Genomic DNA, 25,857 nt, shown 5'->3' on the forward strand with positions numbered 1-25,857 from the left:
TTATGAATGACATTGCTGGATATCCACTATGCTTTATGATTATTCCAATCAATATGCTTGTTATCTAAAGTCTATGTCATTCATACTTTATTATACAATAAAATTTTGAGTTAAAAAAAAACCAAAAAAAAACAAAACACATTTCTGGGTCCAGATCTGGAGATATTCACTTGCCCACTTAATAAATTATGTCCCTCTCTCCCCAGAGTCGGCAATATTTGGAATTCTGCCAACAGATATTAAGGCGTCCAGAGGGTGTAGAAAACTAAATTACTTGCTATTTCGGCAGCAGCAAGGAAGAGTGATCTGCAGGTTTGGGCTCAGAATGAACCACCTACATTATCACTATTTCGTCAAAAACTTTACCATATCTTTCGTATGGATTGGATTGAAACATCTTTACAAAAAGAAAGTAGAGTCGAATTTTTCTTTAGCACTTGGGAAAGTCTGATAGGTCTCTTGCCGCAAGCTATACGGACACAAGTTTGGAAAAGCTTTCATAACACAGAATGGTATGAGATACGTATGTGTGTTGGGGATCCGCCGATTGAACAATTGTCTTCTGAGTAGCTGGTTTTGAGGAGAGGGGAGGGGTGCTGGCCTGCGTTCTTGTGCTCATCTATATACTTACCTGTTCACTATATGTTAACAATCCTAGAAAATATTTAACTTTAATCTTTTGGAACATAGTGACAACCGGTTAACTGTACCATTTCTTTACTATGTTTATAAACACTTTATATGTGTATTCTGCTCATTGTAACTAAAGTGCTTATTTGTATTGTCAATCTCATAAATAAAAATGTTAAAAAAAAAATAAAAAAATATAAAGACATACTCCTCCTCCCCTTTTATTTACCCTATCCCTCCTGAGGAGAGAATAGCCTTCCAAGCTGACTGCCCAGTCATGTGTATCATCCCACCAGGGGGTAAATGTATCAAAGTGCGAGTATGCCAGCGTGTTTAAATCGCGGCAAATCGCGGGTAAAAAAAAATGGAAATGTATCAAGCTGCGATTTTGACACTCATATTCAAAATCGCTGGTCATCTCTGGCGATTTTGAGCGATGTAAACACTCCCGAGTATAGCTAACTCTCCTGTGTTTGGCAAACTCTCCTGTGTTGTAACAGTGAGTTGTAAACACATCACTGTTACACTGACCTGTCATACAGCTGCCAGAGCACTTGCCTAGTGCTGGTAAAGTGAAAATCGGGGGAACCCCACGCAAAATTTTTCCCCGATTTTCACGGGACCAGCACTAGTCAGGCAGCACTAAGGTTAAGCATAAATAGCGGGGGGACCTCACGCTTTTTTTTTTTTCAACTTTTATCTGTTCTTTAACATTTTAACACTGCCAGGGCAGTGTAACAGTGATGTGTTTGTACAACACGCTGCTATCAAGCAGCATGTTGTATCTGGCGTGTTTTGAAGCAAACTCTCCTGAGTTTGCTATCTCGCAGCTTCATACATTTGAGAGCTGTATAGCTGCAGTGGCAAACAGTCGGGAGTTTGATCACTGGCGATTTTGCAAACAGCGATTTTGACAGAAGCACAACTCTGGCGATTTTGCATGAAATCTCAGCTTCATACATCGGCTAGTTTCAACTCTCCTGAGAGAATCGCTGGAGTTGCAAACTCGCAGCTTGATACATTTACCCCCAGGTCTCCGTAATACCTATAATATCATACTCTCATTTATTGCTACTAGTTCTAACTCCCCTATTTTATCTGTCAGGCTTCTTGCATTTGAAAGCATACACTTAAGTCTATTGCCTCACTTAGGTATTTCTTTTTGCTTTAAAAAGGGCCTCTCCTTATCGGCTATGCTTCCCTTTCCCCCCTCTCCACCCACTTGACTCTTGTTAAATTCCTCCTTGCTACTCTCAATGTCTATCCCATAAATACTTGCTTGCCCCTCCCCCCCGGAGCCTAGTTTAAAATCTCCAACCTTCTAACCATCCTCTACCCTAGCACTGCAGCCCCCTCCTCATTCAGGTGCAATCCATCTCGACAATAAAGATGGCAACTGACCGAGAAATCAGCCCAGTGCTCTAGGAATCCAAAACCCTCCTTCCTACACCAATCTTTTAGCCACGCATTAACCTCCCTAATCTCCTGCTGCCCCCCTGGACTAGCGCGTGGCACAGGTAGTATTTCCGAAAATACTACCTTGGATGTCCTTGTCTTAAGTTTGCGACCTATGTCCCTGAAATCATTCTTTAGGACACCCCTTCTTCCTCTAACTCGGTCATTGGTGCCAACATGCACCAAAACTGCTGGGTCATTCCCAGCCCCTCCCAACAATCGGTCCACCCGATCCGCAATAAGGTTAATGGTTTTACAGTACATCTTTAGACTTATTAAATAAATGAGGGGAAATGGCAAAATATCAGAAAATGCAGCTCCAAGAGCTACATTAAATAAGACAAAAGGAAATGTCATACAAGGCCATAAAGTAGTTGATGGTGGCCTATATCTGCCCATGCATGTGTAAACATTTTTATGCAAGATATCTTTGAAAATATACGTTTTAAATGTTATTGAAGGAAAGATTTAAGATTGATTTATATTAGTATATAATTTTTATGCCAATTCTTTGTATTAGTGAACCCTGCCATTAGGTTTATTTATATTTTGGGTTTCAATTCATCGCAATCATATAGGCAAATTAGTTGTTGACACACATTTTAATTTTTGGGACACTCTTCAGCGCTGTTCCAAAAGTGTGTGGTTTTCTTTTTTGTCTGGACCTAGAATGCTCTCTTTCATCTCCGACAGTCCGACTGGTTGCTGGACTATAATCATAAATGATAAAATAATAGGAAAGCCCCTGCCACATCACAATAGTTAGAGCAATGGGTGAGGGACTCAGCAGCAGGGAGTACCTGGCCATATAGGTCATTCAGAGATTGGATGCGAGTGTCATGTGATTAGCTCACATCCTGGGACAAACAAACAAGGACAATATATCCAAAATCAGAATAGAAAGTATTTTATTGCTACACATCCAGTGTGTGGATACAAGTTAAAACAACAGAACAATAGGGAATAGATAAAACAAACACCACTAGTGCTGTCCATGAACATGAACTGACCAAACATGATTGTTGTTTTGTTTTTTTCTTTACATGTATTTAATGAGGCCTACATGACAAAGACAGAACTTTATTACTTTGTTTATTTATCTGACATTTATCTCAAAGACACAGGTGCAACTTAAAAAAAATAAATAGAAAAAAAACAAACAAACTTACAGTCAAAGTAATGTGGATGGACTTGCTTGTTAAAAAAAACATACATTAGGGTACACTTTAATTCATGGTCATATAAAAACAAACAAAAAATAACCCCTGCCAGTAATTTCCTGAGAATGTTTGTAAAAAAAAATGGAAAAAAAATATCCCTTATGTGTAGGTTACAGACAGGTTACTTGTAAAAATTGTGATGATTTACTGAAACCTGTGTAAATTGAGTAACATGCTCCCTTATTATTCTGTGTGGGAAAATAAATTAGTTTCTCCAGTTTTACTTTGGCTTTAGGTACAGCTTTTTGGTCAGCATAGAAGCAAAACACGGGACTTGTTTTTTCCCAATTGCTTTCGGATCAATGCAGTTTTCAACAGAGCGTAGACACACCTTCCTGTTCACTAAGGTCAACAGTTCTGTAAATTCCAACTCTTTCCCATACCTCTTCAGTGTCTCACACAGATCCTGGATGTACCAGGACCCAAGCATAGTTTCACGGTGAGAATAGTAGCCTTAGAGAAAGAAAAACAAATAGAAAGACACATTTAATATATACATATTCTACTAAGGCAAAGGATTGTTAAATAGCCAATTGTATTAATTTTCCTTGGATTTGGTTTATAAATTGTGGAGCTGTGTCATGGGAAACTGATCTAAGCCTGTTTACAGTTGGATAGATACCTTAAGACACAATTTCTGTACTACAATGTTCACTAAATGCACCTATAATTCAGTGTAATGGCTACAGCTTGAACAACATGTGCATATACTACATGGTGTCCATATTATACAAGAAACCCTTAGATACAACACTCTTTAAATAAGTTATTATAAACATGTGAAACTTGACTGTACACTGCAGCTTTAGAACTGGTTAAGAGTAGACCTCATGAAAGATACACATACAAAAAATATATTAAAGAAAAAAAAAAAGTCACAAAATTCAGTTGTTCAGCTCCCTGGATATGCATCTCTACACAGCTTCCTGTAGTTAGATTTAGGGGAAATGCATGCTTTATAATTGAAGCACCAATACCTTCTGCAACAGAATAGCACATGATGAAATCAGCCCCAGCAGGCAGAGTATATACAGAAGCTGCATCCACCTCAATGATATTCATTTCTGGAGTATCCACAGCACTGTCAGTAGAGTCTGTAGATATGACTGGCTCATCGTGCTGAGTGCCTCGACATGCCTGCAGGTCATTGATATCATAGCATTGTTAATCAAAAACCCATAAAATTGCATATAATTTTTGTTTTTCTTAACATATGATACATTACATTTGGTAATGATTTAAGATCATTCTTCAAACTATTTATAACATTTATAACTGTGCTATAATTCTGCATCTGTATACAATAGGGGTCTATTAATGTAATGTTAACAGTGAACTAACACTGAACAGGTGGGTGTGACCTATTTGTTTATGTCCTATAGATGTGTTGAGTATGATTGGGCAGTGTAATAAAGATTCATGCCTTATAAACAAACATACAGAGCTATACAATAGGAAACGCATGCAAATAGCTGCAGAATGAAGGGAAACAAGTTGCTATAAGGATGTATTTTACCTTAAATAGACATCAGGAAAAATACTATTCTTTATTGTATAAAATTGTTGAATCCGGGCATCCCAGCAAAATGGCATTTATTATTAAGAAAAAACTGCAACCTATCAGCACTATCTAATTTTTTTGTACATGGTACGTTTAAATGTTCAAAAGCCATAAGAGATATCAAAGTACTTTTCTCAGATACTTTTTGAACTACTTCAAGTACCTGCACATAGAACATGCATATTAATTATTACAGTTCAAAAAGGGGACCTACCCCTTTTAAAATTAGATGAATTATAGAAGCAAGGTTGCAAGCTTCAATTTTTTCCAGGTTGTTATTCGTGATTCTAGAGGTTGTTCACTGGTGCTGGCCACCATTTTCTCTTCATATTAATTGTTATATCGTAATGATATATACAATGGAGACGTCAAAGTTTAATAACTGTTCAGAAATAGTTACCTGGATTATGAAAATCTTCGGCTTTCCCACTAAGCTCTGGCATTTGTCTCCCTTTAATAAGCAGGTCAGTCTCTGGATATCAATTTTAGCATCAAAAGCATAAACATGATTATCTTCTCCATGGCTCAGAAACACACACAGGAAGCAATCAGCATCACTGTGATCACTCATTGAAGCTAGGAGGAATCGATTTAGGCAAAATGTTTAGACATTCTTGTTTCTATGTTAGTACAGAATAGGACAAATAAGTGAAATCCAAGGGTAATTATAATATTACCACTGCAACAAAATTATAAAATAAACAAACTGCTCATAAATATTCTACAAAATGCTATCAGTTATCAAATTGTGGTTCACTTATTTTTGTGACAAATTTCTGATGATCTACACATTTTTCTGATTATATACTTTTTTAATACCACTATGTTACGAGTGTTATGACAGGTGGTAAACCAGTCCAGAGCTGAGCAGGTAAGGATTAACTGCTCACCACATAGCAGGTATAACACCTGAAAGTGTAGACTTGGCTTGGTACTATAGATGACAGCAGGAACGGTCATAAGTTGTAGGAAGACCATCCAGGATCAGATCAGTAAACAAGCCAGGGTCAGTTAAGAAACAGAGCGGGGTCACACAAATCAAACAGCAACAGTAATAAAACAGGAACAGAATCAGGATCAAGTTCAGGAGTCACAAGCAAACCATGTCAGGAACAAGACTATCAGAGCAAACAGGGACCAGAAACAATCAATTACCTGGCTAATGGCTGCTTCTTAGGAACGGTTCACACCAGGAAGGCATAATGGCAAAACTCCTCATTTCATATATAAAACTGATACATGGTGCTATCAGTAAACTATGTATAGAAATGTGTACATGACTAATCACTGTTTAAAAAAAGGCATTGTGCTTTTATATAGTGATGGTTCCTTGTAGGGCACGGTCAACTGTAAGTGATATTATAAGAAAGTGGAAGCATTTAGGAACAACAGCAACAAAGCGGAAGACCGCGTAAAATCACAGAGCTGGGTCAATGACTGCTAAGGCGCATGGTGCATAAAAGTCGCCAATGCTCTGCGGATTCCATAGCTGAAGAGTTCCGAACTGCCACGAACATTAATTTAATCACAAAAACTGTGTGGCTGGAGCTTAATGGAATGGGTTTCCATGGCTGAGCAGCTACATGCAAGCCTCACATCACCAAAACCAATGCCAAGTGTTGGATGGAGTGGTGTAAAGCACACCGATACTGGACTGTAGAGCAGTGGAAACGTGTTCATGCTTCTCTGTTTGGCAGTCAGATGGACAAGTCTGGGATTGGCGGATGCCGGGAGAACGTTACCTGCCTGACTGCATTATGCCAACTGTGAAGTTTGGTGGAGGAGGGATAGTGGTATGGGGCTGTTTTTCAGGGTTTGGGCAAGGCCAATGATCTCCAATGAAAAGCAACCTTAATGCTTCAGCATACCAAGTCATTTGGGACAATGCTATGCTTCCACCTTTATGGCATCAGTTTGGAAAAGGCCCTTTTCTGTTCCAACATGACTGTGCCCCAGTACACAAAGGACTACAAAGACATGGTTTGATGAGTTTGGTGTGGAAGAACTTGACTGGCCCACACAGAGCCTTGACCTCAACCCCATTGAACACACTTGGGATGAACTGGAACGGAGATTACGAGTCAGGTCACCTCGTTCAACATCAGTGCCTGACCTCATTAATGCTCTACCGAATGAATGGGCACAAATTCCCATAGAAACACTCCAACATGTTGTGGAAAACTTCCAAGAATAGTGGAAGATGTTATTGCTGCAAAATGGGGACCAACTCCATATTAAAGTATATGTATTTGAATACAATGTCATTACAGTCCCTGTTGGTGTAATGGTCAAACATCCAAATGCTCCCATTCTGTACTAACATAGCTGACTTCACACTATATAGCCCACTAATAAAGGCTATCCTAATTTAGTCAGTTTTGCGATCAGTTTTATCTTAAGGCCAACAAGTCTGCCATTTTAGGATAACCCATTTGGCATACAGAGTCCATTTCCCACCACAGTTTTCCTTAGTGCCCCATCACCGATCATTCCTCTGAGGACTATCATGCCATTCTCCAAAGTACTGGAGCTAATTACATCTATAGAGGAATCCCATCTCCTGACCTCCCTAGTGCCATGATCTCCCATAAAACACCGGATGGCCCACTCCTGCAAAGTAGTGGCTGGATTGCATTTATGTGAGAGTCCCCGAAAGCGAAGTTCTAAACACAGACTCTTCTGTACTCCCTGCTGTTATTTATCATTGGCAGGGCCTATTATACACCTGGGAGCCTAAATATCTGGACAGGGAAAAATCATCTCAGTGCTGTTACTATACTCCTGCGGGCATTCCACATAACAGATATTAAATTTCAGACACTTTATTATTCTCAGAGGCCGGTAGTTCAATGCACTATATACAGAAAGAGTGAAAAGAGATTTTAAAGTCTTCCAGAAACACGGCCTATCCTCCCACTCTCTGATTAGTTCATCTGTCATTTACAGTTGGCCGGCAGGGCCCTTTGCATTGAAGCCTCTCCTTGTTATTGGCATATTCACCTGTGCCCCCTAAGCCGTACAGCTTCCCCTGTGAATCCAACATCTTCAGCATCCCTGTAGACCCAGTGAACAGCTTCTATTATGACCTATTTTAACCTTATCCCTATCTGAGGTCATATAGGTCAATGTTCTCCTCAATGTTGTGAACCTCACATACCTAGCTGTCAAAGTACAGGTTTCTGCAATTCATTTACTATTACATTCTCTGGGCTCTCTCCCCACTGCCTCTCATTAGTAGTTGTAATTTCTCTGCTTCTTCACCACTAGAGGGAGCTTCCCTCCTCTACATTATTCCACCACATCTTAATAATGGGACTAAGCAAAATGAATATCCATGTAGTACATTTATGATGGCCTGATTCTGACAATCATTTGTATTACTATATTATAACATTTTACAGCATGACAAGCAGAGTGTTCCAAACTAGGAAGAGAACGAAGAATCTTTACATCCCTAATAAAATTAAACAAAAAACAATATGGAAATAAAACTGGGTCTAAAAAATAAGATAACAAATGTATCCCATGTACTTTTTATGGCCACCGTTCAAGTTCGTCTGAGACTAACTGAAATCAAGCACTAACTTCACCAGAACCCACTTCAGTGGAAACAACCTTACCTGTAATTTTTTGTCAACAACCCTCATTAGACCTCAATGACAACTCTGTTATTATAAATAGTCTATTCACACTGCGCTCTAAAAAACATCTAGCAACATCGCTAAAATCTGACATCTTCATAATGGAAAGTGTCATTTCGTAATAAGATAGCAAATTTGGGGGACTGCACTAACCACACAACATCTTAATCTCTGCCCATGTAGCACTTCAAGTGGGATGGTATGGTATGTTTCCCATCATCAATGGCAAGAGGCCAAACTCCCCCAATAAATGTAGATTAGCTCTTAAAAATGTTGTCACTCACAAAGTTAGTATGAAAGAAACTCATCTCCTAGTGCATGCTCCTCCCCAATTTACAAACCACAAATACCCAATTTGTTATTCAGCTAGTGCTCCATTCAAACACAGCAAGGTAGCTATATTGATAAATTAGAAATGTCCCTTCAAACTGGAGAAGACATCTGCCGATAGAAATGGTAGATATATAACAGGTTTGCATTCTAGAATTATATGTGTATCATTCTACGCTCCCAACTCCAGACTAATCCCCAATTTAAAATAGTAGGACTCGAAATGTAAACACTAACCAATGCATATTCAGTGCCTTTAGACCATTTTTAGCAGAGTTTGTTCTTTATGGTACATGGAGAGCCAAACACACCAACACTAAAGCTTTTCATTTTTCTCCCATGTACACAATTCTTATTACAGCATTGACGAAAATTGATATATTGCCAATAACATGGGCTGACCCATTTCTTCCTGTTGAGGAAATGGGACTATGCATACATCATCACCCCTCCTAGACCATGGAGATTAGCTAACTATTTACTAACCTCAATAGAAGGGAAACTGGTTTTACAGGAAGAGCTCAACAACTATATACACAAACTAACCCCCCTCTTCCCCAATCGAGCACACTTCAATATTTATACACTGGTGTGACATTGAGGCTATTATGAGGGGGGCAGCCATCCAGACAGCCGCTAAAATTTGAAAAAAACAAATGCGCAGGTACAAAAGACATTTAGAAAATCAAACAATAAGTTTGGAAACTCGACGTAAGAAAAATCTGTGAAACACCAAAATTAGAAGTGAGAAAAAAGCTTCAATCTTTATCCTTGGCCCAAATCCAAAGAACTGCTCATCTTAACCAGAAATATTACACATTAAGAAACTAAGCATACAGACTATCAGCTCATAAATTAAGGGATAAAAATGCTAGAAACAGAGTGAACAATCTAACTAATAACCAAGGGGCCAATGTCTCAAATCCCTTAGATATTGCAACTCGTTTACAGTATCTTCTGAAGGATGGGAAGTTTTTCATAGTATGATGCAAACTACTTTTTAGAGCACCTACACCTACCCTCCCTCCCCATGACATGGAATATTTCTCAAAGAAATGTTACAGGCACAGATCATCACAATCCACAAGCCAGGTAAAGACCCAAAATTATGTAAAAAGTATTGCCTTATTGCATTACTCAATTGGAATATCAAAATATTTGCTAAATTAATTGCGAATTAATCCAATTATAATCAGACTAATAAATCAGGACTAAGTAGGATTAGTGTTAGGTAAACAAGCCCCTATTAATGGGCAGCGCGGTGGCTAAGTGGTTAGCACTTCTGCCTCACAGCACTGGGGTCATGAGTTCAATTCACAACCATGGCCCTATCTGTGTGGAGTTTGTATGTTCTCCCCGTGTTTGTGTGGGTTTCCTCCGGGTGCTCCGGTTTCCTCCCACACTCCAAAAACATACAAGTAGGTTATTTGGCTGCCATCAAAATTGCCCCTAGTCTTTGTGTGTGTGTGTGTGTGTGTGTGTGTGTGTATTAGGGAATTTAGACTGTAAGCTCCAATGGGGCAGGGACTGATGTGAATGAGTTCTCTGTACAGCGCTGCGGAATCAGTGGCGCTATATAAATAAATGGTGATGATGATGATGATGATTAATGCTATTGTGCCTACCCAAGAAATCAAATCTGGCACCGACATCATTGCAACATTAGCAGCGCCAGGGATTTTCTTCCTGAAGCAAAAGAGGAAAGACGCTGGGCGCAGATATGTGAATGTAGGATCTGGCGTATGAAAAAGATGAGCCATCTCACAAAGCAAAGTCCAAACCCTTGGTAGTTGCTTTCTCTGGACGCAGAGTAAGCGTTCTACAGATTCCGCTGGAGTATCCTAACTAGTGTTTGAACTAATTTCACATTAAGAGGCAAATTCCCCCAGGCAATCATAACCTTATTTAAAGGTCCCACAGCATGTACATTCAGCAATGGCTTTCTATCTACAAGCTTAGTGATGACAAATTAAACTAGGCAGGGTTGCCCCTTTTCCCGCTTATCTTCATCTTAACAACAGAACCACTGGGAGAAAAATAAGATGTCAGATGGAATTAAAGGTTCATGGGTTGCAAATACAAACCACATTATACCTCTAATTATTCCTCTTTGCAGCTGATGTCTTGCTTTTTGTAACTAACCCCGAGACCTCACTACCGGTCCTGCATAAAGTCCCTCAGGACTTAACATAACTGAATCATAAGCTCTTGCCATTAAAACACTTCAAGATTCTTTCCACCCACAATATATTTAAATATAATTGGCAAACAAAGATCTTAAAATATCCAGGAATTGGGAGAGTGGCCTGGCAGCCATTTCAGATGGTGGCACTTCATCTGTGCTCGGTCTACCATTGAAAATGTGCCGTAATTAGGGGCCCAGCTGAACCAATATTTTACCTATTGCAGCCTACAAGCTTCCCAGCACTACTGGCCCCCCTCCACAGTATTTCCAGACCCAAAGGACCATTCGAGACAGCTATACGGGACACGTGGCCCACCTGCCCACCATCTGAGACTTCCTATCAGTTTACACAGCAGTCGTGCTGGAGCCTGGTCGGGGAAGGAGCCCTTCGGTCTCAACACGTCGCGGTAAGTATTGTCGGAATAATGACTATCATTATTTCGTACCCAACCCAATATTCTAATAACCCCAAGAACAATATTGGAGGAGATGATTCTCAGTTCTCATGCACGGTATTTATACAGCTAACAACTTCAAGAGAAAGGATGTGTATTTCTTTCACTCCACAACTGAGTGGGGAGTTGCAGAGTAAAAGATGAAACACATCAGAAAGGCAGTTCCTGTGACAAATATAAAATAATATGCACACAAGGAAAATTAATTGTACTTTTTATGTTTTCCAATCCTGTCTTGAAAAGTTAAAAATGTATAGGTGATGCAAATATTGAAATAATCAAACTTACCATCATGGATTTTTTCAAGTACTTCCACCGCTTTAAGGTTATCATAGCTCTTAACTTCAAACCCAAGGTCAGTTAAGCTGAAATAAACAAATATGTACATGCATTTGAACATTATTTTTAAATTGCTTCAGAAATGCATTTCTTAACCATAGGTCAAGGCAAATGGATAGCCTTACCGTAGTCAAAAATATTAATACACAATTCTAAACAAACAATAGCAAATGCACTATACGTGAGCTAATTCTAGTTTATGTAGCCGCTAAGCTAAAGGCAGAGCTTTTCTATCTTGCATATGTCTTGGTTAGCACAGAGGCTAGAATCATAGCTTAGCAGGCTCCTATTATTTTCACAAGTCTTTGCACACTGGTGTTTTGCGGAGGTCACTGCAGGACTGGAGTACAAAAAAAAAACCTGTAAAAGTAAGTCGTGTGTCTTTTACTTTTCAGAAAGCTACAATAAAGTCAGGATTATATAGCTCTTATATGTTATCTGATTATAATCTATGGTGCTTCAATTGCTTGGATATGTATTATTTATGACATCACCTACATCCTCCAGGTGTCACCAGTGTTGATAAACAAGATAATGAATTTTAATTTATTATAACCTTAAAAATATGAAATGCTCCAAGTATAGTATTAGGAAATATCCGAACGTATTCTCTACATTTGTGTAGTGCTGAAAGTGCCATTGGTTAATAGGCGAGGCACAGGTCTAATCTTTATGCATAGAAATTTTACTGCAATTAATAGTATACTCAATCTCTCTGCATTCTTTTTAATTGCATCATTATAAATAATACTTGCCAACCTTTAATACATTTCTTCGGGGAGCTGCAAGGGGGAGGTGGGCGTATAGGGTGCGGGGCCTCGGAAATCGCGTCATTTTAGCCCTGCCCCAGTGATGTAATGACGCAAATCGCGTCATTTTACAATGGGGGCGGGGACAAATGCCACGATTCCCGGTGAATCGCGGCGTTTGAACCGATTTCTGCCCACTTCCTAAAGTGGGCAGATCAGGGAGATTGTCAGACACTCCCGGGAGTCCGGGAGACTCTCGCAAAATGCGGGAGTCTTCCGGACATTCCGGGAGAGTTGGCAAGCATGTTATAAATGTGAGGCATGGCAGTCTCTATAAGCAGGCAATGACATATAGTAACTGAACTCAACTTTCTTATTAGAGATACTGTATTCATTATCAAATGTATACAGATGTGATCACCTTTTTGTCAATGTATAATTAACGCTTCGTGATATTCCAGAGACTTACGAGTCCTTTGGGTTTTTCTATAGGGACTGAGAATATGCCCACACTATCAGGAAGACTCACCAACATTCTCTCTCTCTCTCATATTCCTTCCTATTTACTTTTTAAAAGTTACTTGTACAAGCATACTATCTACAGTTAGAGAATAGGCATTTCAAAACCAAATAGTATCTTCAAACATTACTATTGATATTTGCAATGTGGGTACAACGCTTATTACTGAGAACTGCAATCATGATGCTTTACTAAACTAATGGTGGATTTACAGTGTGCAATGCTTGGGGACAGCCAAGTAAAAAGTGTCATGTCAGCAAATCCCAGTAATTGGATCTACAAGTGGCCCTCCCTGGACTCCAAGGATAGAACATTCATATCAAACTTACACCATCATGACCAGTTGTTTGAAGATGCCTGCACCAAATAATTTGGGGCACTTTTCGGTTTTGTTTTTAAATTATATCAATTTACTATACTTTTTAAATTATATTTTAGTTACTTGATGACTGGCTCCTGCTGGCCATGGATGTAGTTGTGGAATTTATATTGCATCCTGTTGACATTTGTAACAGATTCCTATAACTGATTTACTTCCTAAGAATACTTACCTCTGTAACGCTCTTCAATACAGTCTCTCTTTATCCTCTTGACTCAAATAAATTAGAATAATTGGGAACAGTAAACTCGAATCCAAAAAGTGAAGAAACTTTATTGGTATATAAAACATTTATTGTTCAACACAAATCTTTGTCCTCAGTAGTAGGACTAAAACCACAGATCCTGGCACTAAGTGCAGGAGGGATCATTTCAGAATCCCGCTGGTCTCTGAAGTACGCTTGTTCTCTTCTTTACATAGGAAAAATAACTACCTAGATACCTTGTTTCTTGATTAAAGGGTAAATAGAGCTAATTTTTATTTTTGTGTCCGGAGTGATTAAATAAAGTAAAAACAATAGATCCCACCCCTTTCTAAATTTGATTGAATGGCTGCTGAATTTATTTATTATCTCTATATCTCATATACATATATGCGTGTGTGTGAGATATATATATATATATATATATATATATATATATATATATATATATATATATATATATATATATATATATACACACACACACACACACATACACACACAAACTTGGGGAAGACTAGGCATTTGTGGGTAGAGGGCTAGTGAAGGCTGGAACAAAAAATGTCAGAAATTATATGTGGCCAGTTAGAGAGTTGCCATGTTATTCTTCTCAACTATCAGCTAGTGATCTACAAATAAGGCACACAGCAATACTTCAAAGTAATATAATTCAGTTGTTAAATGCATAAAGTACAACACCAAGAACAGAGACTAGGTGGTAAATATCTCATCGACCTGCGGCGTTGTAAAATCGCAGAATTTTGCACATGGGATTTCAAACTGTAAATTAAAGGAAAAACCCAGTGTGTGGGGTTGGTAAATATATATTTTCATATTTACATGATATAGAAAATTATTTACCCTATGGATCAAAGGCGTAAATCTTCACTAAAACCAAACTAATTAATCAACAATAATCTTTTCTGTCTATTGCAAGACAGACAACGAAATCGAAGGTCTAATTGGATGCTATGGCTTCAGTGCAAACAATGCTCTGTCATTATCCTGTCTGTTCTTACCTTGTGTGGAGGTTACTTCTGTCAGCATTAGTACCACGTCTCTCAGGCAGTGTTAATTGCCAATAGAACCATTCATGGTTAAATATCAGAGCCAAGCCACGCCGTCCGTTTTTCATGTTATATTCTGCAGCTGGATCTAGTGCCTGGGACCTTCAAGTACAAACAAATTCATTATAATTATCTCAACTATAAAGGAAACGCAATATATGGTGCAAGCTGTGAAGGGCAGATGGAAAATAATGTATATCTTTTCCTACCCTGCAACTATGCAATTAATAGTTTTCAAATATATTAGGAGTAATGTTTTTGAAGATTCTGGATCAGCTTTATTACATGAGGATGTAGAGCAGTGTTGGCTAACCTGTGACACTCCAGGTGTTGTGAAACTACAAGTCCCAGCATGCTTTGCCAATATATAGCAGCTTATTGCTGGAAAGGTATGCTGGGACTTGTAGTTTCACAACACCTGGAGTGTCACAGGTTAGCCAACACTGATGTAGAGCATTCTCTACTGATATTTGTTGCTGTCCACTAAAAGATTAATATAGTTGTGCTGTCAAGAAAGTATGTTTGTTTAATTCACTAGTAATGTTTATACAATGTCCACTTACTTTGAAAACCAACCATCAGTTTCAGTGATACTTGCATCCCCATCTAGGATAATAAAATAAAAATATAAAAATTACTTTAAGGTCACAGGCATGCATGATAGAATAATTCCTGTTTTTACACTATTTTCTTCATGCAGCATGAAATTTATATTTAAGAAGTTGTAGAAAAGAGGTAGATTTCTCCAAGACTATTGTCATGTGTGAATCAAGCACCAGAGACGTTTCAAGAGCTGTAAGAAATTTTGTGGAATGAATGTAGCCCATCGATTCACTGGGAACTAGTTCCTTATGAGTAATTTTCATAAAAGTTCCTCAGCAATGTCTCTTTCCTACTAAATAGATAGACCGCATAATCATGAATATTGAGTCAGAGCTTTCGGAGTCTTGAGCATCCACTGGAACTCCAGAACCGGCGCTTAACCAAAGCATGCGTGAGTAAACCTGTCAGCTTTGCATTGCTCCATACACCTGTGTTGTCCACTTGTTTGCGTGGGATTCCTCCAGGAGCTCCGGTTTCTACCCACATTCCCATTCCAAATAATTACTTGTGGCTCAACTGGCTTCTGACTAAATTAACTAGTTTGAAAAAAAATATATAAATTGTAAGCTCCACTGAGACAGGGCCTGATGTGAATGACTATTCTCTGTAAAGGGCTGTGTAAAATGTAGGTACTATATAAATAACAGTTAATAATAATAATAATAATAATAATAATAATAATAATAATAATAATACTACACAGGGCTGAAACCGTCCCTAGTTTGCCTGTCTGAGCTATCTGAACTTGTGCTATTATAATACTGAACAGACTACTCCTGCCATCACCTTCTTTGTTATAGTAGGCTAGGACTGAATTTACCATACTTAATTCAGTGTATCCAGAGTTAATAACCTTAGTTTAAAGATCAGTAATCTACTAGGCCACAACCACATTGCGAGGCAGGGAATGTATTCTTCCAATTTAATAATTGTCCACCTGCACTGACCAGAGGGTATATTTACTAAACTGCGGGTTTGAAAAAGTGGAGATGTTGCCTATAGCAACCTATTAGATTCTAGTTATAATTTATTTAGTACATGCTACATAATGACAGCTAGAATCTAATTGGTTGCTATAGGCAACATCTCCACTTTTTCAAACCCAAAGTTTACCGGGTACTAGAGGTCCCAGGATGATGTTACTGGATAGTAACATTTTGGTCAGGCAACCAAACAAAGAAATTGTTAACTGTGTTATACAAATAAAAGTCAACAAACATAATATTTTACCTTTGTTGTTTGGTATGCTTCTGCTATCGGTTTCCTGCTGACCTGTAATATACCAAAAAGACCTGCAATGTACTTGTATTCTTAAGACAATATTATTATTGTTGTCATCACAGTGCTTTGCAGCGCCAGACAGTAGAAAACAGATTATACATACAACATAATTGCAGTGGCACGTATGCAGATAGCTAAAGAGTGGAAGTCTCCCCACCACCAGGCCTACAAAGTATTGTTTCTCGGGTTTGGTACGTGTTTTCAATGGAATATATTACCTGTCACCACAGAGACAAAATCTCACACTTCCACAAAGAGTGGGATACTTGCTACACTTTTTACCATTCTACAATGCCAGCTACCCAGTAAAACGTTCCACTTGTCTACAATATGTGAGTTTCAGATTTTATTTTTTCCCCATTTATTTCTCCACCCTGATGGCCCCGCGGAGGCGGGATCCCACCCTCGGGACCCGCTTACCTTCTAAGCGCCTTTGTGCTCTCAGATGGTGGATGTGTTGGACTCGTCGCCTCTTGAGGTCACATCAAACCCCTTCTCTTTCTTTACTCCTTCTCAGCTTTTCCTTTTATTCCCCCTCCCCCCCCTCCATTTCCTCTTTCCTTCTCTCCCAAATAGAAAAAAAATCCAATGACATGTAGCTCCACTAAGGGGGAACAAGGCTTTATGGTCTAAGCTTTCCTATGTTCCTTTTTTTCCTGCTTAGGCTTGCATAAAGCCTTCCCTGGACATCACCTTTAAGAATGTCACATTGTGAATGTAATGTCCAATGTTTGTTTTACACTGACTCATTATCCTTTCTATGCATATATTGGAATGCACGTTGTTGATTAAAATAAAGAGATTTAAAAAAACAAAACATTAATGCAATGTGAAAATAAGGGAAGGAAGGACACTGCTTGTGAGAGCTTGCAATTGAGTGAGGAAAGGTCTGAGCTGAGACAAGAGGAACAAGTGTGGCTCACATTAGAAATCAGGACAGTAACGAGGGTGTACCAGTGTGAGGTTTAAGGTGGGATTAGGTACAGCTCTAATAAAGAGGTGGCGTTTCAAAGAGCATTTAAAGTTTTGAAGGCTTAGGGTAGAGTCTGGCTTGGTAGAGTATTCCATAGGTGGGAAATGGCACAGATGAAATCTTGTAGGCAGGAGAGAGAGTTATCAGAGGAGAAAGGCAGGTCAACGACAGATCTAACAGGATGTGACAGAGAGTATTTAGAGCTGAGGTTTGAGCATGGCTGGTGTTTTAATTTGAATTGGAATCTGGATAATATGAGGAGTCAGTGCAGTGGCGAGGAATATCAATTTTCCCACAGCAAGACAGATTGAAGTGGGAATAGATGGGTGAGGGAAATGCCAGATAGGAACAGTTTACTGTAGTTGAGATGGTAAGAGAATGGACCAGAGTTTTGGTTGCATCTTGATATGATGGGAGTATGAAAAAGTCATATTCTAGCAATATTTTGCAGGTGTAGGTGACAAGAAAAGGAGAGAGACTGGATGTGAGGAGTAGAGGCAGAGACAGTAGGAATGGAGAGGAGGATGTGCCTGAGGTACTGACACTAATCAAGCAATTATCAAGGTAGGAAGTGAACCAGAAAATAACGGTCATAAAAGGTCAATGAAAAGGAGGGTGTGCAGGAGAATAGGGTGATCAGCAGTGGCAAAAGAAGCAGAGGTCCATGAGGAGTATAAAATAGGAACCCTTAGACTTTACTGCAAGTAGATCATTGAACACTTTAAATGTTGGTTATGTGTGGTGCCCCAAAATCTGAGTACCCTGGGGTGTATCTATATGTTTTTGATTTGTTCATTTGGTTTGTTGATTGTTGGGAGTGTTTGTAAGGATTTGAAAAAAAATTAAAAAATAGGTATTTTCCTGGGGGAGAGGTGACAGTTGGGAGTGGTTGGTGGTTGCCGGGGGTGACAGGAAGGAGGAGTGTGTGGCATAGCAACAAGTCCACTAACTTTGGTAATAACTGTGAACTCCCAGAAGGCAGTGGGAAGAGGAAAGTTCTAGACTTCTGAGGGAGAGAGATCCCTGTGTCTGCATAGACTGAGAGAGAAAAATAGGGACAGAATGAAAATCGGACAAAGTGATATATAAGCAGATTAAAAGTGAAGAAAGTGTAAGAAGAGAAGAAGTGAGCCAAAGAGAGGTGTGAGTAAAAAGGAAAGTACTGAAAACAAATAAGCAGTATAGAGATCTGTGACATCACACTAAACAGACTGAGCTATGTGCTGAGAACAGTGTGAGAGGAGAGAAAATAGAGAGGTCTGTGAATACACACAAAAGAGACCGTGTAATACAAAAGATCATCAGCTTATTTGGCGTAAAAAGTAATTTATGGGCCCCAACCACGTGCAGCACTTCTACTAAATTCATGTGCACAGTTCAGCCCAGGACTGAGTGTAAAATATGGTAACGTTACCAGGGATAATATTGGTGCACCAAATGTTTTAGTTGAATATTAATGTTAAGTGATTTACCTAAAATTGATTTATTGTTATTGAAGATTTTATCGCAACTGTGCTCTATGTTGATCAAATGAATATTTTGTCATTACCATTGAGTTGAAGGGGTCAGTGGCGCGGTGGCTTACCAAAATTATCTTTACCGCATTATTAATAAACCCAAGTTATTTGACCAATCCTAGTCCCTTTCATTGAAGTATTTATCTCCTGACCACCGGATGTCCGAATAAAAAAGAACCTGAATCGTGTCTGGAGGACAAGGAAGGGAAGGAAATCCCATCAGTACTCGACCACCACATATGGACATCCAATTGCGGAGAGTCTAGAAGTGAGTGAGAGGAAAGACAGCAAGATAGGTGGTGGTACACAAGTGACTCAAAGAGAAGGAGATGAGCAGGGTGGTATTTTGAGAAAGGGGGTTAGATCAAGAGATAGTTTATTTAGGATTGTTGATATGAGTGTGTGTTTAAAGGAGGACGGGAATGTGCCAGTGGAGAGATACAGGTTGAAGAGGTGAGCTAGAGGGAAGCATACAGTGGAGAGAGGGAGCAAGTTCTAGGATGATATAATGAGATGAGTGACTTCATCTTCAGGGATAAGGTACTGAAGTTGCATTTTGTAGTTTAGGAGTAGATGTGTAGATGTGTGGAGACTGACATGAGGAGATATCTTGTTGAATGGTGTCAATTTTCTTTCAAGTAGCTAGTAAAGTCATGGGCTTTGAGAGAGAAAGGAAAATAGTGCAAGTGGACAGAGAAGTGAGTTGAAGTTGACAAAGAGGGGTTGGGATTTAAAGACTGTGTGAATATTAGAGAAGTGGAGTAGATTTGCTTGGCAATGTAAAGGGCACTGTAGTAAGATTAAATTAATTTATAGTGGAGGAAGTCAGATTTGGAGCAAGATTTTCTCCAGTGGCAGACAGCAAGGAGGAAGCACTTTTGCAGGTCGAGGGTCTGTGCAATGGCTGAGGTTTGGATTGTCGGAGACTGAATTTGATGGTTGGAGCTGCATTGTCTAGGGCAGGAGTGAGCATGTTGTTGTAAATAAAGGCAGCTAGATCTTAGCAGGACAATGAATTTATAATAGAGAGAAGTAGTTTTAGTGAACTTGAGAAGTGAAAAACGGGTCTAGAGTATTTAGGTGTTGCTGTATGCATCTGGATTGGGGTGTGGGGGGAGGGATGAGGTAAGGCAGGGATAAAGAAAAGGAGATTGTGGTTGGAGAGAAGGAAGGCCATTTTGGAACAACTAGACACACAAGCAGGAGAAGACAAAGGGCTAGATTCACTAAGCTGCCTTTTTGAAAAAGTGGTTATCTTGCCTATAGTAACCAATCAGTGGTTATCTTGCCTATAGCAACCAATCAGATTCTAGCTTTCATTTATTTAGTACCTTCTACAAAATGACAGCTAGAATCTGATTGGTTGCTATAGGCAACATCCCCACTTTTTCAAACCCGCAGCTTAGTAAGTATAGCCCAAGGTCAAGGGAGTGTTCATATGAGCACTACATAGACTATATAGCTGCAAAGGCAATCACCAGTAATCAGCTCAACCACCTAGCACAGAGATAGAGAGGGCAGGTAATTTTACTCTTGAATCCTGGCTAAAGCTAACGGTAGCACAGTGGCATGACAAATGGTGCTCAAAAAGCACTCTGAGTCAACCGCAGACTGATCAAGTTTGTGAGGCCTCTACTGAGTCAGCCAGAGAATGCCACCATATTCCAAGCGTGAGCTCTGCTACAGGAACATGGTGGGATGAGCCAATGCCACATTGTGAGCAACAATTAGCAGACTTGCTGCAAGCAATTAATAATTGAACTTGTCACAAGTAAGACAGGACATTTAAGCCCTTAAAAAATGCACTATAGAGGTGGAAAATAGAGGCCAGTGTCCTCTTGAATACAAATCATAAGCTGGAGTCCATTTCATACTACAACAAATATGATGACCTGGAAAACAGGCTGCACAGAAACAATATTAGCTTGGTTGAACTAGCCGAGGGAGCAAAAGCGAAAAAGCCTGAGTAATTTCTGAGTCTCTATTGGTGAAAATAGCCAACTCTGAAGCCTTACAAAGTGTTTGTTGTGAAGAGAGCCCACAGGATTTCAAGTAATCAGGAGCACCCCTAAAGCCACTCATTGCCCAGCCTCTTAACTACAGAGACAGATATAGGATCCTCATGCTGGCACGAGAAAGGGACTGGACCAGTATCGAAATTGCAACTTAGCATTCTTCTCTAATATTTCCAAAAGAAGCAGTGTAAAACCTTCCTCAATATGAAAAAAAAGCTTAGATACATATTCTCTATGCCAAATTGACATGGAGTAAGGGGAGGCTCGGTGGAGTGGTAATGTTTTTTTTACTCTCTAACAAATGGTAAAGGCTGAGAGCAGCGGCCATTAAGAATAATTCTAGCCGTAAAAAAAACGCAATGCATTTTGTGTGTTACCACTTAAAGTTTTAAGGTATAGATCTAGACATCTTCCAGTTGGGGGCTAGAGGCAGGGAGCCCGGGGGGGTCAACACTCGGAGTTCATCACTGTTCACAAAGGGGTCTCACAGTACAGCACATGCTAACATTAATACAAGTATTCGGTAAACAAGTGCATATGGGTACATTTGACTGTGATTACTTCAAATCTGTCTTAATCAGTTATAATACTTATATCTTGGGATGTCCCAGGCCTCAAAGCAAATTAAATGAGGTATATTTAATTACCTTAGGAAACTAAACCCAGATAGTAGGGCAGAAAGTATTAGCCCTCATAAAAGTGGAATATGTTTGCCATTTCACATACTCCCCTATCCTCGGATAGAGTATCTGCGGTATATCAGACCATTCCCTGTTAAGTATAGACATACAGATATTCCACCTCTGAGTGGAAGAGCAGCAGGTTAACACAGCAATCATGGAGTTGGGACATAAGGCAGCTGGTGACCAAACCCATTTTGATAAAATGAATGTGTCATATTTTTACAACAGACTATATACTCTTACTAAATGCAATACAAGTTTATATTGTGGCACACTTTTTTCACTTCCAGTAATCACACCGGAGGCTGCATTAGCGTTAGAGACAGATTCCACCCTGGAAGAGGCAACTACAGCTATTACATTGTTCCCAACTTGTAACACTCCAGGGGGTAAATGTATGAACCTCCGGATTCTTCAACTCTGGCGAGTTCAGCGTCTTCAGCGCTTAAATTTAAAGCGGCACTGCCTTGTAAAGGGAGACTTCCCTTTACAAGGCAGCGCCGCTTTAAATTTAAGCGCTGAAGACGCTGAACTCGCCGGAGTTGAAGAATCCGGAAGTTCATACATTTACCCCCAGGTCCTGATTGTATCTCAGTGGAATTGTAATGGTAATATTGGAGGAAGTAGAACCCAGGCTATTAGACTAATACACTTAGGAATTTTATAAAAAGGGAACAACCATCCTCGATGAGAGAGGAGCTCATCATAATATTGAAGCCAGAGACAGACCCCACTGACTGCAGCTCATGTAGACCAACATATTTACTGAACGATAAATTAAAAAAAAAAAAAATCTGTCAGTCAGGCTCAACTCAGTAATTGTCTCTCTAATTCATAAAGATCAGGCTGCATATATGCCTGGTTAATTTAAAGAGGGTCTTTAACAAGTTACAGGTGAACCACATAAACAAATACTCAGAGTGATAGTTTCTTAAGACACAGGCAGGACCTCTGATTCTAATGAATGGTATACCAGTAGTTGGTACTGAAAAAAGATTGCTTTGGGACAAAATACACTCCATGACCAAAAGTATGTGGACACTAGACCATTGCACCCATATGTGCTTGTCGAACATTTCATTCCAAAACCATGGGCATTAATGTGGAGTTAAACAGGAAAGTGGGAGATTCTGCGCTTCCCAATGGCAGTGTGTTTGCAGCCAAGGGGAAAGTGTGGAGGGGAATGGTCCCTACTTCATATTGTATTAATATGGAGTTGATCCCCCCTTTCCTTTACTGCTGCAACAGCCTCCTTCTGGGAAGGATTTCCACTAGAGATTGGAACATAGCTGTGGTGATTCGCATCCATTCAGCCACAAAAGCATTAGTGAGGCAGCACTAATGTTGGGTGATCAGGCCTGGTTTGTAGCTGGCTTTTAAAGTCATCCCAAATGTGTATGATGTAGTTGAGGGCAGGGCTCTGTACAGGCCATTCAAGTTCTTCCACACAAAACTCAAGAAACCATTTTTTGATGGACCTTGCTTTGTGAACAGGGGGCATTGTCTTTAGTATGACCCATTCCACTGCTGTTTTGCCATGGAGAGTGCATGTCTGTATGCTTGATTTTAAGCACCTGTTAGCAATAGGTGTGCCTGAAATAGGCAAACATACTAATTAGACACACTAAATATGTGTGTCCACATATTTTTGGCCAGCGGATACAGGTGTTGTATGCCAGACCTTTTTTTTTTTTTTTAAAAATAAAATTGAGGTACATTTTATATTTTTATATTTTACATAAAAATGTAAAATATAAAATACAAGGGTTACGAGTGGGGGGAAATAAGAAGAGAAACTGTTGTTATATGTAGAGGATATGCTGCTGTGTTGATCTGATGCTCCATGTGGTTATCGAGGTTGGTCAATACTCTGGGTTGCTTATTAACTGGGATACATTACATTTATTTGCACTGGATGAGGAAGCAAAACGTAAAGCTGGGTACACACTACGGAGAAGTAAACGATTAACGATATACCAACAACAGAATAAATTAAAAAAATCCCGATCAGCATACCGATTGACGTGTACACACTATACACGATTATCATCAGATCTCTGCTCTTCATCTGTCAAAATTATCGGCTGCAAGGTAGTCCATAAAAGGCAAGTGACAGCTCAGGTCTTAATTCATTTAGAGATGTTCAGCGGAGCCTGGCAATTGTATTGGGCAGCCTGTCTTGACACAGCACTGTGCTTAGTGCCGAAATGTAAACTGCCCGTAAATTCTGTGTGACAGCTTTATCTCCGGCAGCTGAAGTTTAACCCCAGGAACGACAGACGCTGCTCTAATCTCCTGATGCTGCACTAATCTTATCCGTTCCAGCCAGCACACAGAGGGTTAAGACTACATGTGCAGGGGAAGAGAGGGGGGAGCAGCCCATACCATCCATATCAGTCTCTTCTCTAAAGAAAAACAGCCGCAGACAGTTGACAGAGACCGTGGATCATGACAAGATCAGCAGCAGGCAGACTGAGACCTGTCACTCTGAGATACATTATTGGCCGATAGTCGGGTGAATTCATACACATTTCAGGATTGGAAGGTGATTGGTCGGCAAAAATTAAACAGTACGACCAACCAAACGACACGATGATCGGCACTTTGGGACGACTTTAGATTATTGTGTAAGTATACACACTACACGATATCTGATCAAACAGTCGGATGTCGGCTGATTTGTCCAATTATTGGACGAAAAACCTGTAGTTTGTACCCAGCTTAAGTAAGAGAGGACGTTAAATTGGGTGGATTATTTTACATATCTTGTTATACATATCTCTTTGAAACCAAAAGAGCTTATATCCCTTGATGTGTTATCAATGTTTATACATATTAAGCAACAGATGATGTTGTGACCATGTAATGTGACCGTTATAGGCCATGTTAATCTCTTTGAAACAATTGTCTTTCTAAAGTACGTACCAAGTGTCCTGACTTTACCAAACGTCGATCTCTACATCCTAGCCTCACACAAGGCATCCTACTGCTACTTCTGCCACCACCCTAGAAGTACATATAGTAGGCTCATGATAAGCTGCACCCCTTTATTTTACTTTTAGCTGCCTAATGCAATAAAACAGGAACCCACCGCCACAGAGCGCCTCACTTTTGGATTTTACCACATTATATTCTGGGAAAACAGATTTACAAGTTAAATATTTTCAGTGAAAAAACACAGTATTGTATTGGGAAATTCCATGATGTGATATTGCTATGTGGCAGTAAGTTCTCCTGAATATGTATAGATCTTTAAAATAAACCTCCTTGTATTTCTTTGTTTTATTCAATACTTATATATTAAACTTTTCTTTTGAGTTAAATGTAAGTGGTGGAAGAACCCAGTGGGTGCATGCACCACAGGTTGAGAGACTGTACTCTAGATAAGGGAGAGTCAGACATCTGGCCCCTTATTTGGATATACCCCCCAGAGAAGTTCAATTTGAAAAGAGATTGAGTTCCTTCATGTATTGCTCTCCAATCATTAATAATAGACCCAAGTTATGGTTTGTCACACCTACTGGGCAAAGAATGTGCACACACTGCGGGAGATTATTTCTCAGTAAAACTTTACTCTTTGAAAAGAAAACAATAGTATTAAACGGATAATCGTATCTTCCCCAAAAAATACCTCTAAAATCAACAAAGTTCTCATATGAAAGTGCCATCTAGTAAAATAGATAAACATGTATACATTCTATAATACATGGACTGACAGATTTAAATCTCCTTTCACAACCACTAAATAGAGAATAGCTGTTTATTGGTCCAGAATAACCAATGTTATACAGTTTAAAGACCAATACTAGAAAAGGTCAAGGAAAGCAAAAGCACATCTTTAGTTTGATTATGGTATATATTCCAAGACTGCGTCTGGTTTGTTTATCAAGCAATGAGCCTACTGAGTGGCCAAACAGTAAACAATTGATGCAGAAGCAGTGTAGGTACATAAGACAAGTCTGCACATGAAACACAAAGTCCCTGTGGGTTATATGCCTTGTTCAAATAGTCTTGTATTAATACTTATAGATAATATATGGATAAACATTCAG

The 25,857-nt window shown here is 39.3% G+C and overlaps 1 protein-coding gene across 1 annotated transcript in view; it reads right to left on the reverse strand.

The window, feature by feature from the left end:
* Positions 1–2,972: 2,972 nt before the first annotated feature.
* CASP6 (caspase 6) overlaps positions 2,973–25,857 on the reverse strand; it is a 31,127-nt gene continuing 8,242 nt past the window's right edge. Inside the window, exons 2-8 of the mRNA XM_075200549.1 lie at positions 16,567–16,608; positions 15,297–15,339; positions 14,686–14,835; positions 11,766–11,842; positions 5,267–5,442; positions 4,283–4,442; positions 2,973–3,758 (exon numbers count right to left, since the gene is read on the reverse strand). Coding sequence (XP_075056650.1) covers positions 3,526–3,758; positions 4,283–4,442; positions 5,267–5,442; positions 11,766–11,842; positions 14,686–14,835; positions 15,297–15,339; positions 16,567–16,608 — 881 coding nt within the window. The 3' untranslated portion in view covers positions 2,973–3,525. The remainder of the gene's footprint in view (positions 3,759–4,282; positions 4,443–5,266; positions 5,443–11,765; positions 11,843–14,685; positions 14,836–15,296; positions 15,340–16,566; positions 16,609–25,857) is intronic.

Source organism: Mixophyes fleayi, chromosome 1 (genome assembly GCF_038048845.1).
Source record: "Mixophyes fleayi isolate aMixFle1 chromosome 1, aMixFle1.hap1, whole genome shotgun sequence".
NCBI classification, from domain to species: domain Eukaryota; kingdom Metazoa; phylum Chordata; class Amphibia; order Anura; family Limnodynastidae; genus Mixophyes; species Mixophyes fleayi.